Here is a 15,579-nt window from a genome sequence, read left to right as displayed (position 1 = left end):
AAATGTAGTATTGTCTCTAAAGTTCTGCCTGTCTTCTCTGAGAAACTGAACTTCACTCATTCATGTTTGCTCCATGATGCATTTTTTAACTTAGGAGTGATAATAGCCCAGGTAATTATAACTATATGAGACTGGTAGGAAAAAGTTTGACTTCTACCCTTCTAAGTTCTTTAGCTAGTCTAATAATGAAATTAACGTAGGACAGATTCGTAGGAGAAAAATACATTCAATTACGTATGTATATAGGGGCCCCATAGCAATATAAGACCCGAGGACAAGCTGGCCAATTAGGCTTACTTGCGGTCTTGGGCTGATGGTGTAAGAACGGGGAGGAGAGGGATTCACAGGACAGTAAGAAGAGCAGATGTTTGGTAGTTGGGTGATTGTCTTTCGTATAGATAAGTCATTCAGATAAAATACCTATTTCTTGGAAGTAGCTCTCTTTTGGGGCCAGGCCCCCTATCTAAATTCTTTTTGGTAGTTTAAAGAAGAGGTGAAAGTTTTTCTTGGGTCTGGTGGATCTTGATTGCCTTCAGCTCAAAATAGTCTACATGCCAAAATGGGATATTTTGGGAAGACTTGTTCTGAACCCCTTCAAGAGTTATACAAAAGAATAGTAGATAAGTAAAGTAAAATAGGTAGTATGGTGAAGTAGATAGGATTTGTTCATCTCCTTTACCTGTTTAATGTGTGTTTTTATGTGTATGTTAATGTTGGAAGTAAATCACATGCTCTTTAGCAGTATCACTTTTTTTTTTTTAAGATTTATTTTGGAGAGGTGTGGGGAGGAGTAGACTCACTGCTGAATGTGCAGGGAGCCCAGTGCGGGCTTGATTTCGTGACCTGAGCTGAAGGCAGATGCTTAACCAATTGAGCCCAGGTGCCCCAGCAGTATCAGGGGTTTAAAAAGTCATTCACGTATTTTAATTAGGCTTCCTGAAGGTTGAACCTTAGGAGTAATTCTAAGATAGATAATAATAAGCCTTAGATAATAATTTTGAGAATAGATACTTTAGGGACCCTGGAAGTATAGAACTTTTCCAGAGGTGAGTAATCTTTTTATTTCTTATGTGAATCTTTGTAATGTCCTTCCTTTCTCTTCCTTCTCTCCTTCCTTTCTTTATTTCTTTTAATTTTTTAAAGTAAGCTCTGTGCCCATCATGGGGCTTGAAATCAGAACCCAGAGATCAGGAGTCTCATGCTCTACCAACTGAGCCAGCCAGGCACCCCTCTTTCTTTTTTAAATGTATTACTGACAAGTTTCAACTGAAAATCTAAATCGGAGGGTGTACCCTTATTATAACTTGAATTTAAATTGTAATTTGGTATTGCTTAACATCTAGGCAAAAGACAAAATGGAAAATTTAAGGTAACAGCTAACTAAAATTTTTAAATGAAGCTTTACTTATAGGAAATAATTTAATGGAAAAATGAGGGCAAGCAGTGAACTCTTTTACTGGACTAATAGGTTAACCTTTCTAGAACGGTAAAATTTTTCTTGTTGACCTGAAGCACTCAAACATTTCCTCCTTTGCATCTCATCTACATGGAATGCTTCCATTTCTGTTTTAGAGTTCTTACAGATCTTGAAGCCCTTGTCTAATCAACATTTCCAGGCCTTTGTTTAAAGTTCAAATTTGCCTCATTTCCCCCACCCAACATCGAATCCCGCAGGTTGTTTTAGATCCTTTTTAGGTGCTTGCTCTCCCCGCCTCCCACTCTTTGTTGTCTGAACACACCAATCTTCGGAAGACTAAGAAAGTTAAGTAAAAATACTCATAAAATCAAATGTACAATTCTCTAAAGACGTTTCCTACCTCTAAAGTTATCTTTGTTAAGATAACTTTGTTATCTTTGTTATCATTAGAAGTCATTTTGTTTTAGTTGTAAAACCGAACTATTTAATGCCCTACAAAATCCCTTTGGCAACCTAAGATTGGAGAGGTGGGCGATCCTTTATGTAGAGAGAAGTAGCTTTGTTATTAAAACTGTGAAAGTCATTTACTTGAGTAAAATGTAAATAACTAAGCCTTTTAGATTAATGAATTCTAAAGGCCTTATAAATATCTTTTTCAAAATGACAATAAAGTAATGGAATATGTACTACAGTAGGAGTACTGTATTGATTTCCTCCCTAGTAATTAGTAGGACATCTGTTTTAGATTTCCTCCCTAGTAATTAGTAGGAGATCTGTTTTATATTAAGTGTGTACTTCAGTACACACTTATTGAGTACTACCAGTTGCTAAAGCATGTTTTAAATAAAATATTTAAGATTTCTGTTGCCTTGAGGTATGGACTCAGTAACTTTTTGTGTGTGGTTGGGGGGGCCACTACCTTTTGAATATAATGTTACCAAAGCAATAGTATTTTCTTAGCATGGTTATTACTATTTTTTTAAAATCAACGTGCAGTATTAAATCTGATTTGCTTAAGGATCTTTTCATGTGAAAAATTCCTTTTTTTTTATTTTTAAGATTATTTATATATTTGAGAGCAAGAGCGTGAAAGAGAGCACAAGCAGGGCTGGAGAAGAAGGAGAAGCAGGCTCCCCACTGAACAGGGAGCCCTGCACTGGGGGCCCCAGCATCATGACCTGATGTTTAACCAACGGAGCCACCTGTGCATCCCATGTGAAACATTCTTGAGCTTTAGATAAGATGTCTGACATTGCTCTCCTATTCTCAATACATTTTTTGTATATAATCATTTCAAGTCATTTTTAAACCACTACCACCCTGGGGGAAAAAAAAGCTACCACCTTGCCTCCTGAAGGAAATTTTAGCTACCTCATTTTAAATGTTTCATTCAAGAATTATAAGGAAAGTTTTTAAAACACTAGACCTCTTTGTTGGAGACATGATACCAAAGAGAGAATATTGGTTCATATCTATATATTTATGAAGAGTGTAAAAATGGTGATTACAGACTTAATAGATTGTGATGTGGATATATTAATACTTCAGAGGCTTGAAAGAGATGAATTCACAGTAAATAAATGTGAATATACAACAGCAGATACATATGTACAGAATTCTTTATTTCAAGGGTGGTACAAATAGAACTTTTGAATAAATGAGTGAATTTGTACAAATAGAACTTGTGAATAACTTAGCAATTAAAATCCTTGATGATCTGTGAGAAACAGACTACTCCTTCCACTTTTTTCTGCCATCACTTACTGGGCCTCTTCTCAGCTCTGTATTTCTTTAAGAGGAAGAGACTGACCTACTTTATACACTGAGTTACAGCTGTTTGAGCCATTAATGTGTCAAGATGTGCTCAGTTCTCCTGGGCGTGGAATATCCAAAAATGATTGGCAATGACTTCCCATATGTTGTTAACTTTGCCAGCAAGAAATAAAAGCAAATGGCAATATAACTTATTACTGTGATTCAGAAAAGTGAAAAGTATTTTCCTTCTAAGTCCTAAATTCATAAGCATACAAGAAGGTAAATTCATAAAGGTTCAAGAAGTGACAGGTTTTCCTCCCATGTGTCAGTTCAAATTGGTTGGGAATAGCTGCTGTGTTGAGAAGTGCTTTGGTAAGTGCTAAGGCTTTGTGAGCCCAACTTTGATCTCACAGGGAAAAATTAATAATTCTGCATGAGCAATAAAGAAGGAAATTGCAGATTGTATATGAAATATTTCCCATTTCTGTCCTGATCTTAATTCTTCTTATGTTTTACTTAGAGAAACTAAAAATCAGAGAAGTTTGTGATTTTTCGTTAGGTTTTCAGTTTTGGCACATCTACGGCCATATTTCAGTTAAAAGATTCTTTATATTAATGTAGAATATAACCTTCCTCTTTGATTAAGGATCTGAAAATGAAAGGCACAAAGAATAAATAGTAACAATTATTTTGCTATGCTTGTTTTCAGATAAAAAAGCTAAATAATTGTACTTTATGTTTTCAACAGTGTATATGTATGCATTTGCAATTATAGCAAATATCTACATTACAAAACTTAACAGAGAAATACAGTAAGAGGAGAATGGAAGAGTGTGTATGTAGAGACAGTGGAAACAGGAAGAAGGTTGAGGAGAAGCAAGAAAACTCAGGAAAGAAGGATCTGACATGAGGGGAAAATATAAATAAAATATTTAGAGTCTTTCTTGATTTTCATGCATTAATATTTTTTCTCCTTTTGTTAGTGCCTTCTAGAATAACTGCTTTTTCATCTTTAAGGTTCTTTTCTCAATGGGATATGCTGATGCAATGTCTCAGTTCTCTCATGAGTATCGTTGGCTCTTAGTAGTCCAAATGGAGTCCTCTAAGGATTAGGATAGTCCTTGTTATTAATAATCTCCTACTCTAATATTTTACTTAATAATATAAGATCTTAACTTTTTTTTAACTTTACTTTTTACTTACATTACTTAACAATATAAGATCTATACTTTGTCTTCCATTCCCAGTACAAAATTTTTTTCCCTTATTACTTTTTATTAGTTTTGCTTTTCATTTGCTCACTAATGTAAAAACTACAGAGGGCCCAGATACAAAGATGACAGAATAAATGTTTTAAATTTGTTCTTACTTCTCAGCTCATACCAGATCAGCTCATATCAGATTTATTCTTAGCTCTTATGTATGTCTTTGTACCTTCAATTAAAGATTTGTACCAGGTAATTAAAATTTTGAAATAATACATAAAGACTTGAGAAATAATGGGAAGGGACTTGTAGTCATTCCTCTAAGTTGTAGTTTCAACTCTGCTAAAAATTTTATCATCCTTTTCTAAGGAAAATACTTCTACAGTCTAGCCTTTTCTACAGGATATTGTTCCTTATTACATAGTGATCAGTTCCTTTTATATATATATTTTTTAAGATTCTATTTATTTATTTGAGAGAGAGCACAAGTAGAGTGGAGGGGTAGAGGGAGAGGAAGAAGTCAACTCCCCGCCATGCAGAGAGCCTTATGCCAGGCTCCATTCCAGGATCCTGGGATCATGACCTGAGCCAAAGGCAGACACTTAACCCACTGCGTTACCTAGGTGCCCCCATCAGTTTCTGTTTTAAATCTACTAGCACTTTTTGGTGGGTAGGAAGATAGATGGGAAAAAGAAATGGTGGGAGTAATCATTCTGTTCTTATTACATCACACTGATTTCCTTAGATTAACTATAGAATATTATTTTTACAACTTAGAAAAAGTTTTCCTCCAAAAATATTTGACACTTTTGGACCTTTATTCTCATTAGATTTGAAAATCTTTTCCAAAATGAAAAACATTAATATCTTTTGAATATATTTTAGAATTTTGTCTTAGTTTATTTAAAATGTGGAACAACTTTGATTTATATATTTCTTCTGGAGAGAGAAGTGAACTTTTGTTATTACTTTCCTACAAAATACTGAATTTACCTCTGCATGTTGAATGTGCAACAAATAAGATATTACTAAAATTTCCATTTGAACATAAAATATTTCTCCTAATACTTCTACAGCAGTGCTGAGAGCGTTTGGCATCCGTGAAAATGGTTTTCTTTTTAATTAGCCATGTGGTTATGTGGGAAGGGTACAAAATTTTTAATTATAGGTAGTCTTAATTAAGACATAATATTGTATTTATGGAAGTGGGATGAGTTGTCTTCATTTTCTGTTAGCTTTTTAAATTTTAAAATATAGTTAACTTCTGCAAGTTTTTTTAAAACACTTTCAAAATTAAAATTACTGTATCAGCTTAAAGTAAGATAGAATGTTACTTAGTGCAAAAGCTAGTAGACCATTAGAAAGGACTGGATGAGGAAGTAAGGTTCGTAGAATCTTTAGTAACTTGATTACGTTGTGATTCACACTTTCTTTACAACCAACACATAAATACATGTTTCCGTGTTTTCTCTTGAATTACTTATTTTACAAAATTAGAATTTGCTCTTTTGTATGTTGAGGTTTATTTCATTTTAAATGTCCATTTAAAAATACTCTGGGGTTTGGAAAAATGAATATTTTGCAATGCATTTTTACTTTGCATTTTTCCACCTTCATATTTCTTCAGGAGTTGATCCCCCTCATATTGTGCACCGCATGCCTGCATCCTGAGCCTAAAGAAAGAGACCAGCTTCTCCACATACTTTTCAATTTGATCAAGAGGCCAGATGATGAGCAAAGGTATGTAGGACTACTTCTTTGGGAAACACATATAGTGTTGATTCATTAATTTTACTCATTTGGCATCATGATTGCATTTTAATCTAAGTGCCTTCTTTCTGTCCCAGTATTTATTTTAATAAGCAGAAGAAACATTGGCCCCATTCACAGAGTTCTGCAGTGTTTCCTTTTTTTTTTTTTTAGTGTTTCCATTCTTACTATTCCAGTTACTCATGTTGAATTTGTACACTTTTATATTAGCTACCTTTAGACTTCTGATTCAGATATCTCTTCGCCTTTGTCCTTCACTTTTGATTTTAAAGAATTGCTTAATATTCCCCCTTTTCCCACAGATGAACTAGATATGTCATGACTTCTCAACAGAAGTTAAATATTTAACATATGAATTTCTGCATCACTGGGCTATTTTTAAACCAGTTAACTGTGTGGCTACAGGAATACAGTATTTTGTTTTGCTAGTTGTGATTCAAATCTCAACTATTGACACCTGAGTGAAGAAATGAGTTCTATCTGAGAGTAGTGAAGGGACACACATCAGGGTGACTTTCCAGAAGAATTGGTAGTAGGTTTTGGTCAAGCAACAGTGATGTTTACCACAGAGAGTAAAACCTTTAAATAAAAGTGAACCTTTTAAGTGAAGCTATGCAAATGTGAACATGAACAAAACATCCTTGCGGGTCAGTGGGTTAAATAAGCAATGGATGGGTGAAATTGGGCAGTTGAAATGTTTTTCTGTTACAATTTTCTATTTTAATGAATACTTTTGCAAAACAGTACCTTATGATTAGGTAACTTTATATATTCAGTACTCATTTCACTGAATGTCAACATTTTTACCTCATCTGAAAATGTTGGAAAATCTTAAGAGTGAACCGTAGAAAAAGTAAAGCTCAAAATTTTAAATACAAATGATCTCTCAACTCTGAGAATAAAAACAGTCATACAGACTTTAAAACCTTATGAGTATATATCTCTTTCCCCTTCTTACCAAAATATACCTGGGCAAGCAGAGAAACACGTCCTTTCAGGATCCAGTCAAGATGAATCTGCACCAGCACCTCACAACACCTCTGGTCGAATAGAAAGAAAGCAAATTAAATCCCCATTCATTGCAAACTGAAAATTTTGCAGAACAATTTGATGGTGCTGTTTAGGAAAATTAATATTCTATTTTCGCATTGAAAACTACTATTCCCAGACTACTAACTCTAGGAAACAAACTGAGGGTTGCTGGTTGGCCAGAGTGGAGGGATGGTATTTAACTGGGTGATGGGCATTAAGGGCATGTGATTTAATGAGCACTGGGTTTAATACGCAACTGATGAATAACTAAAGTACATCTGAAACTAATGATAATGCTATATGTTAATTAATTGAATTTAAGTAAAGTCAGATAAAAATACTATTCCCTGTCTTCATGACTTAATTAATAACTAAATACCATTGATTACATTATTTTTAAATTTACAAGGCAAAAGCCTCGAGATCTCTAGCCTGTTTTCATAGACTTCACATGTGAAGCTAATAGCTGCCACCTGGTGGCCAAAAGTACCCGTTAGCCTTACTTCAGGTTTGGACTTTTTATTCTCTTTAGATTTGAAGATCTATTCCAACATGAAAAACATTAATATCTTTTGAATATGTTTTAGAATTTTGTCTTCGCTTATTTAAAATGTGAAACAGCTTTGGTTTGCATGTTTCTTTGAAAGAGAGAAATTTAAACTTTTGTTATTACTTTCCTACAAAATAATGAATTTATCTGATATGACAGGAATTCTGCACTCATGTTCATATTTAAATTTTTCACCTTTCAGATACATAAGTACTTATTAAAATATACCTATCAGTTGACTCACTGTGTATATAATTAACAAAGTGTAATATATTTACCATATAATTAATTGTTACTTTTCCTTACTTAATAAACCTCAGGCTTCTTCGATTATATCCTAAGAAAAACTTAATATTATGCTTAGTATTGGTGCTTTTTGCCTATTCTTTGCTAACAACTGTAATTGACACCATATTTCTACCTGCATCAAATAGTAGTTAAATGGTCCCTGTCCTGTGATTTTTCTACAAGTGAGAACGTTAATTTCTTTTTAAAGATTTATTTGTTTATTTTAGAGAGAAGGAGAATGTGTGTGAGTGGGGGGCAGAGGAGGGAGAGGGAGAGAGAATCTCAAGCAGGCTCCCTCCTGAGTGTGGAGCTCCTCACGGGTGGAGATCATGACCTGAGCGGAAGTCAACAGTTGGATGCTTAACTAACTGAGCCACCCAGGTGCCCCAAGTGAACATTAATTTTTACCATAACAGAAGCCTGTTTCCAGTGCCGTTAATAATCTGTTAATAGGCCATCGGACCTCTTCTGTTTTCAACCTGATTTTCAAAATTGTCATACTTTTTAAAATTAACTCTTGTTGGCTAAGAAGTTTGCCTTGAGGGGCCTAGCATTTTTTCAACAAGTATATACATCTTTAGTATGTAGGCGGTGGCTCATGATTAAAGTTATTTCACATGAAGTTTTCATACAAGTGTATACTTCGTGCAAATGTTGAAATGCCTACATTTTATCTAAATTCATTTATTACACAAGTCCAGCATTTGTGGAACCAATGTATATGCTTTTTCACGATTTTAAGATACTAATGGGGGAAAAACAATGTTCAGATATTGGGCAATTTCCACTGGGGGACAGGCAGCTAAAATTCTGTCTGTATATCTTAGAATTTCTTTTCCCATTTTTTTTTTTAAGATTTTTATTTATTTGATACAGAGAGAGAGAGATCACAAGTAGGCAGAGAGGCAGGCAGAAAGAGAGAGAAGGGAGGAAGCAGGCTCCCTGCAGAGCAGAGAGCCTGACGTGGGGCTCGATCCCAGAACCCTGGGATCATAACCTGAGCCGAAGGCAGAGGCTTTAACCCACTGAGCCACCCAGGCGCCCTTTCTTTTTTTTTTTTTTTATTTATTCATTTGACAGAGAGAGAGAGATCATAAGTAGACAGAGAGGCAGGCAGAGAGAAAGGGGGGAAGCAGGCTCCCTGCTGAGCAGAGAGCCCAGTGCAGGGCTGAGATTATGATCGAGCTGAATGAAGGTAGAGGCTTAATCCACTGAGCCACCCAGGCGCCCCGCCCATTTTCTTTTATTCACTTTGTTTGCCTCTCCAAAGTAGAAGAAAATAGAAAAGCAAAGGGAACGTTGAGAAATAGGCATAGAAGATAATAATATACATATAAAGGGGAATCGGATAGATAAAAATACCACATAAAAATGAGAATAAGGGGCAGTCTACAATGAAGATACACCGGCTCAGTATTTTCCTCATTGTTGTCCAGGTACTCTTTGTCTGCTGTTATTCTTCTAACCTGAAAGAAAATTTAAGGTCACTTTGCAGTTAAAGTTAAGTTGACTTATTTTGAGAAGTAGCAGTGGGCAGTGCTTGGGCTTAAAGTGCTGTTTCTGTAATTAATATGAATTAAACATTCTAATTTGTTTTTCTTAGAAGCTGCCTACTTTAAAACATGTATTGAAAACATACTTTTTCTCCCATGAGGTTTTACTGTTCTGAACTAGATAAAAGAGGAAAAGTTTATAATTCTGCATTTTAAAGTCATTTAAAATGAGCTTCATTCTGAAGAGTGAAAAATCATATTTAAAGCTTTATACTTTCTTAAGTTTCAAATCTGTCAATTCAAGTGAAGTTATATATTATTTATATACTGATTCTGTAACAAATTATCCCAAAAGAAAGTGGTTTGAAATAACATTTATTTTTATATTGCAGTTTATGTGAGTCACTTAATCTGGGTCCTCTGCTTGGGTCTCTAAATAAGGCTGTACTCAAGTGTTGAGTGAGGCTGTCCCGTCCTGTCAAGGCTCAATCTGAAAGGATTTGCTTCTGAGCTTACTCAAATAGTTGAATCACAGACAGGATTCAGTTTCTCTTGTGTTTGTGAAGAGGCCCTCAGTTTCTTCGCGGCTTTCAGCCAGAGTTTCCTTAAGTTCCTTGCTGCGGGGCCTCACATACTTCATCAAAGCATGCCAGCTGAGAAGGCAGTAGAGAGGCTCCCAAAGATGGACATCACAGACTTCTATAACCCAATCTCAGAAGTGACATCCCATCACTTTGGCCATTATTCTGTTCATTGAAAGCAAATCATTAAGTCCAGTCTATACTCAAGGATATGGAATGACCTAAGAGCATGAATATCAGGAGGTAGACAACATTGAGAGCCACGTCAGAAGCTGCCTACCCCATTTATCTTGTGTATAAAATTCCAATTTAAGAAATACCGTTTTTAGATTATAATTATAGAAACATTGGGGAAATAATGACTGGCTGTTTTAGTGTCTAGAAGCTGAAATTCAGTAGAAGCTAAAGCTTTAGACATAGTATCCCAGAATGCATGTATGGGAAGTTAATTTAGGAGGTATGAGATTAAGCGTCATACCAACAGAGAATTCTTTCAGTGTCTCACAAATGGTGCTGTCACTAAAAATGTTGTATATTATATGAATTACAGAGCTGGCTCTTTTTAACCCTTGGCAAGTTGTGCCTTCTCATGCAATACAAGTTGTTTATTAATTTCTGTTCTTTTTCAGGCAGATGATCCTGACAGGTTGTGTGGCGTTTGCACGTCATGTTGGACCGACACGCGTAGAGGCTGAACTTTTACCACAGTGTTGGGAACAGGTAAATAACTGTATTGGGTTTTCCCCTCACTATTATATTCTAACCTGTTATAAGTGCTCTTATTTTCTCTTTTAAATGCCAGTAGGAAATAATGTGGAATCTAAATTATGCTTCTATATCTGTAGGCCAGCACAGTAATTTCATAGCACTTAAGAATGCTCTGGGATGCTTTGCTTTCTTCAGTCTTCCAGCAAATAGTTAAGAAACACTGGTTACATGGCCATGTAGTGCTGCAGTCGTTACATATAGTAATGAACAAAATACATACAGTGCTGAACAAAAGACAAAGATCTTTTAGTGGGGAGATAAGAGTAAAGAAATAAGTGGTATGTCATAAATTACGAACAAAAATAAAGCAGAATAAGGATTAGAGAATGATGGAGAATGCCCTTTTAGAAAGGGTGGTTAGAGCAGGAATCTGAGAAAGGAATGATTAGGTAAGGATCTGAATGAAGTGAGTTAGTATAAATATAAAAGCTCTGAGGTGAGTTCAAGGGAGAGCGAGGCCAATGGAGGCCAATGCGTGTTTTCGTGTTTTCGTGTGTGTGGAGGGGGCGGGAGAAATAACATACATATTATACATTTGTATATATTGCAAATATATACAGAGTATAAAGTATAAACCGTTGATGTGGGAGGTTTTTGTATTTATAATCCAGCTCACCCATTTACTCACAATACTTTTGGTTTTATATTGAATTTTAATAATCCAGTCCTGTGGAGAACTCACAGGCATTGACTTTCTAGACTTGGTGTTTAGGTCATTGAGTGGCTTACTTATCCATCTTTTAAAAAAGTTGGATTTCTTTCTTAAAAAGACAGATTTCATGGCCTTATTTATAAATAGCATAGTCATTTATTCTTATTACTGGTCTCTGGAATATCACTAAAGCATATGGCCCTTTGGAATTCTATTCCTAGTTTCTTTGAGTATTCATTTTTTTTCTTTAAAATGTAGTTGAGTTTTATCTAGATAAACTATCTAAACTAAACATTATATAAGGTCCTCTTGTCTCTGACAGTCTCCTCATGTCACCTGGATTATAGTGCATACTGATTTAGGGTGTGAAGCTCTAATTATTGAAAGTCAAACTTGGGAACAGCATATACCATTTTAAATTTACAATTCTGTACAGTTATTCATAGGTACATACAATTACTAATCGTTTTTTCCATTTCTTTTTTTTTGTTGTTAAGCACTATTGAGATAGATATCATATACCAATTTAAAGTGTACAATTTAGTGCTTTTTAGTATATCCACAGAGTTGTACAACCATCACCACAATCAGTTTTTGGTTTTTTTTTAAGATTTTACTTATTATTTTAGAGAGAGAGCTTGACAGAAAGAGAGCATAAGCAAGGGAGGACAGAGGGAGATACAGGCTCCTGCTGAGCAGGGAGCCCGATGCGGGGCTCGATCCCAGGACCCCAGGATCGTGACCTGAGCTGAAGGCAGCTGCTTAACCAACTGTACTGCATAGGCGCTCCCACCGCAATCAATTTTAGAACAGTTTTATCACCCCAAAAAGAAACTCCAAATACCTTTTAACTTAGTTCTCTTAGTTCAACTTTGTTTTGGCTATTCCAGGTCCCTTGAATTTCCATGTGAATTTTAGTATGAACTTACCAATTTCTGCAAATGAGGCATCTGGAATTTTCATAAGAATTGCATATTATCTGTAGATCAGTGTGGAGAGTATCTCACCATCCTAACAATAATGGGCCATCTAACCCATGAATTTAGGATGTCTTTCCATCTATTTAGTTGTTTTCAATTTTCTTTCAAAAATGTTTTGTTGCTTTCAGAATATAACTTTTGTACTTTTTTTGTTTAATTTATTCCTAAATATTTTATTCTTTTTGATACTATTGTAAATAAAATTTTCTTAATTTTATTTTCTATTTGTTACAGTATAGAGAGATACAGTTAATTTTTGTATGTACATTTAATTTTAAGACTCATTGAGCTCGACTAAAGAAAAGCAAAATGAAAGTTTACATATAACATGCTTTGACATTCAAACCATTCTGCTTTGAAGTTACTATTTCTGGAAAATTTATTTTACAGATATTAGTTATAAACATCTTTACCACCATCTCTTCTATTACTTGAATAAACATGGATATCGGGGCTCTGTCTAGCCAACTACCTCCTGTTTGTTGCCCAGTAGATTGCTATGTAATTTCTTTTCTTAATTTTAGGCATCCAATACATTAATGAATTATGTCACCTTTACATATGGGAATATGAGAACAGATATACTTCTTTTCCAGTCAAGGAAAGATTTATATTCTATGAAGAAGACATATGGGAACAAAACCCAGTATGTGTCATTTTTTTTGTTATTTTTTGTTATGGTTCAGCGTAGCCATCACAGCAGCAGAACCCTATCATCTTGCATATACAAACAGGAATGGATTGAAGTCTGCTTACGTTAAAAACAAAATCATATCACTAGTCAAGGACTCTGGTTAAATCATTGATTAACTTACTTCCTAATCCCTTAGTTAAAAAAGAGAATTGATGAGTCACTCCTGGCACATATTATAAGCCATATTTATAATATTCAGAAGCTGAGTTTTTCAAATTTAAAAATAAACTAATGTTGCTAGGGATGGAGAAAGGTGCTTCTGACATCTTAAGGAAAGCCTAGTTGTAGGTAAGCCCTCTACCTCTAGACACCATGCCATGTTTTCATCTTTGCTTTATCCTTTTTCTTTAACAGATAACCCCTGTGACCTCATTTTTAAGGCTCTCTCTGATTCCCTTATTCCTGATCCAGTTATAGGCACACAGGGATTCCCAGAAGTGGAAAAAAAAAAAAAAGGTGCTTTATTGCATTCTTAACAGGATTTATTGTGAGAAGTAATTCCCTGTTGGAGGAAAGGAGATTATGTTGTTCATGCTTGATTTGTGTATTTTTTACTCTAGATTAACCACAAATACCCAGAAAGACGACTGCTCGTAGCAGAATCCTGTGGAGCATTGGCACCTTACCTTCCTGTAAGAATTGTAATTTTTTCTTAAAAACTTTTTTTTCCTTTTAATAATAGAGAAACCTTTTTTCAAGTGACTTATACATTTTAATTCAAATTCTCCCAGGGCATGCTATCCTAATAAAGGAAGAAGATGAGCCAAAAAGATAAGGCTCATGTTGATATAATGTGGCTTTGCAGACGGGTATATTAACCGTTTTGCATGAGTCTTAAATATATTAAATTATCAGCAGTTCAAAGTTTGTGGTTCGAGGACCCTGGGAGGTTCTTTGAGATACTTTCAAAGGGGTCCATGAGTTGAAAACTACTTTCATAACATTAAAATAGTTTTCATCTTTTTCTCTGTGTTTTCATTTACGTGATCGGTGCAAAAGCTGTAATGGACAACAGTGCCAGTGCATTAGGACTGATCAAGGCAGTGACCACCCCCCCCAATATACTGATAATGATGCATCACTGCCATGCACTCAGAAGAAGCCAGATTTACTTAAAAATAACATTGATGAATCAAAAAATTATTAATTCTAATAAATTTTGACCCTTGAGTATGTGTCTTTCTAATATTTTGTGTGACAGAATAGAAAATACTAATATCAATACCTTTTGCTGTATCCTGAGGTATAACGGCGATTTCAGGAAAAGCATTTCAAATAGGCTTGAGTTGTGATTTGAACTAGTTGCCTTTTTTTATGAGATGCTGATTTTACTTGACCAACCACTGACACACAAGCTCTTGTATTTAGCAGACTTTTTTATGGAAATGAGTGAAATGAGCCTATCACTTTATGGGGAAAAAAAGTAGATGGTATTTATTGCCAATAATAAAATTGCAACTTTGAAGTAAGAACAAGAATTTTGGAAAACTTATTATCTGCCACCATGGGCTTCACAGCTTCTAAGTATATAAATACATTTCTGAGATCACTGGTGATATTAACAAATGTGATTTTTTGAGATTATAATAAAATGTGTCAGTATTGAAGAGCATCGGAACGAGTGTGTGGTACAGTGTTTCCCAGGTGACCGGTGCATACTGCTCAAAATCACACATGGGTAAAAAGAGGGGCAAACTCCAAGATAATTTGGATTTTTTTTTTTTTTAAGATTTTATTTATTTATTTGACAGCAGGGGACAAGCGGGGGTGCACAAGCAGAGGAAGAGGGAGAAGCAGATTCCCTGCTGAGCAGGGAACCCAGTGTGGAACTGGAGCCCAGTGTGGGGTTCAATCCTAGGACCCTGAGATCAAGACCTGAGCCGAAGGCAGACACTTAACAGACTGAGCCACCCAGGTGCCCTGACTAGTGGAATTTAATATACCAGAATTTAGAGTTTATTAGCAAGGAACAACATCATGATTTCAGATTCTGTATTGCATCTAACCTTTAAGAAACTACCACTTCTCCAGTTTTAATGTAGAATTAAAATATATATTCTTATCAGGAAAGGCTATTAAAATGCTCCCTTTTTTAATTACATGTCTCTGTGGGGCCAGATTTTCTTAAAAACTTCAACTGAAGCATTGTATCATATCAGTGGAATGCAGAGCAGAGAATCTACCTGTCCTCTTTTAAGTCAGACATTAAAGTGATTTGCAGCAAAATATAAAGCACCATTCTCATCAATTTTTTTGTCTTATAAAGTTATTTTCAAAGATCTTTTATTTATTTGACAGACAGAGATCACAAGTAGGCAGAGAGGCAGGCTGGGTGAGGGGGAAGGCAGGCTCCCTGCAGAGCAGAGAACCTGATGCGGGGCTCTATTTCAGGAC

The 15,579-nt window shown here is 35.2% G+C and overlaps 1 protein-coding gene across 9 annotated transcripts in view; it reads left to right on the top strand.

The window, feature by feature from the left end:
- RELCH (RAB11 binding and LisH domain, coiled-coil and HEAT repeat containing) overlaps positions 1–15,579 on the top strand; it is a 107,889-nt gene that overhangs the window by 43,741 nt on the left and 48,569 nt on the right. For all 9 annotated transcript variants that reach the window (XR_014302869.1, XR_014302870.1, XR_014302871.1 and 6 more), the window contains 3 exons: positions 6,005–6,117; positions 10,721–10,811; positions 13,746–13,817. Coding sequence is in view for 6 of the 9 variants with exons in the window: in XM_082699372.1 (XP_082555498.1) it covers positions 6,005–6,117; positions 10,721–10,811; positions 13,746–13,817 (276 nt within the window). In the remaining 3 variants the exon portion in view is untranslated. The remainder of the gene's footprint in view (positions 1–6,004; positions 6,118–10,720; positions 10,812–13,745; positions 13,818–15,579) is intronic.

This window comes from Mustela nivalis (assembly GCF_964662115.1).
Source record: "Mustela nivalis genome assembly, chromosome: 14".
Lineage (NCBI taxonomy): Eukaryota > Metazoa > Chordata > Mammalia > Carnivora > Mustelidae > Mustela > Mustela nivalis.
The sequence above is the reverse complement of the archived record's forward strand: the minus strand, read 5'-3'. Positions and strand labels throughout refer to the sequence as shown.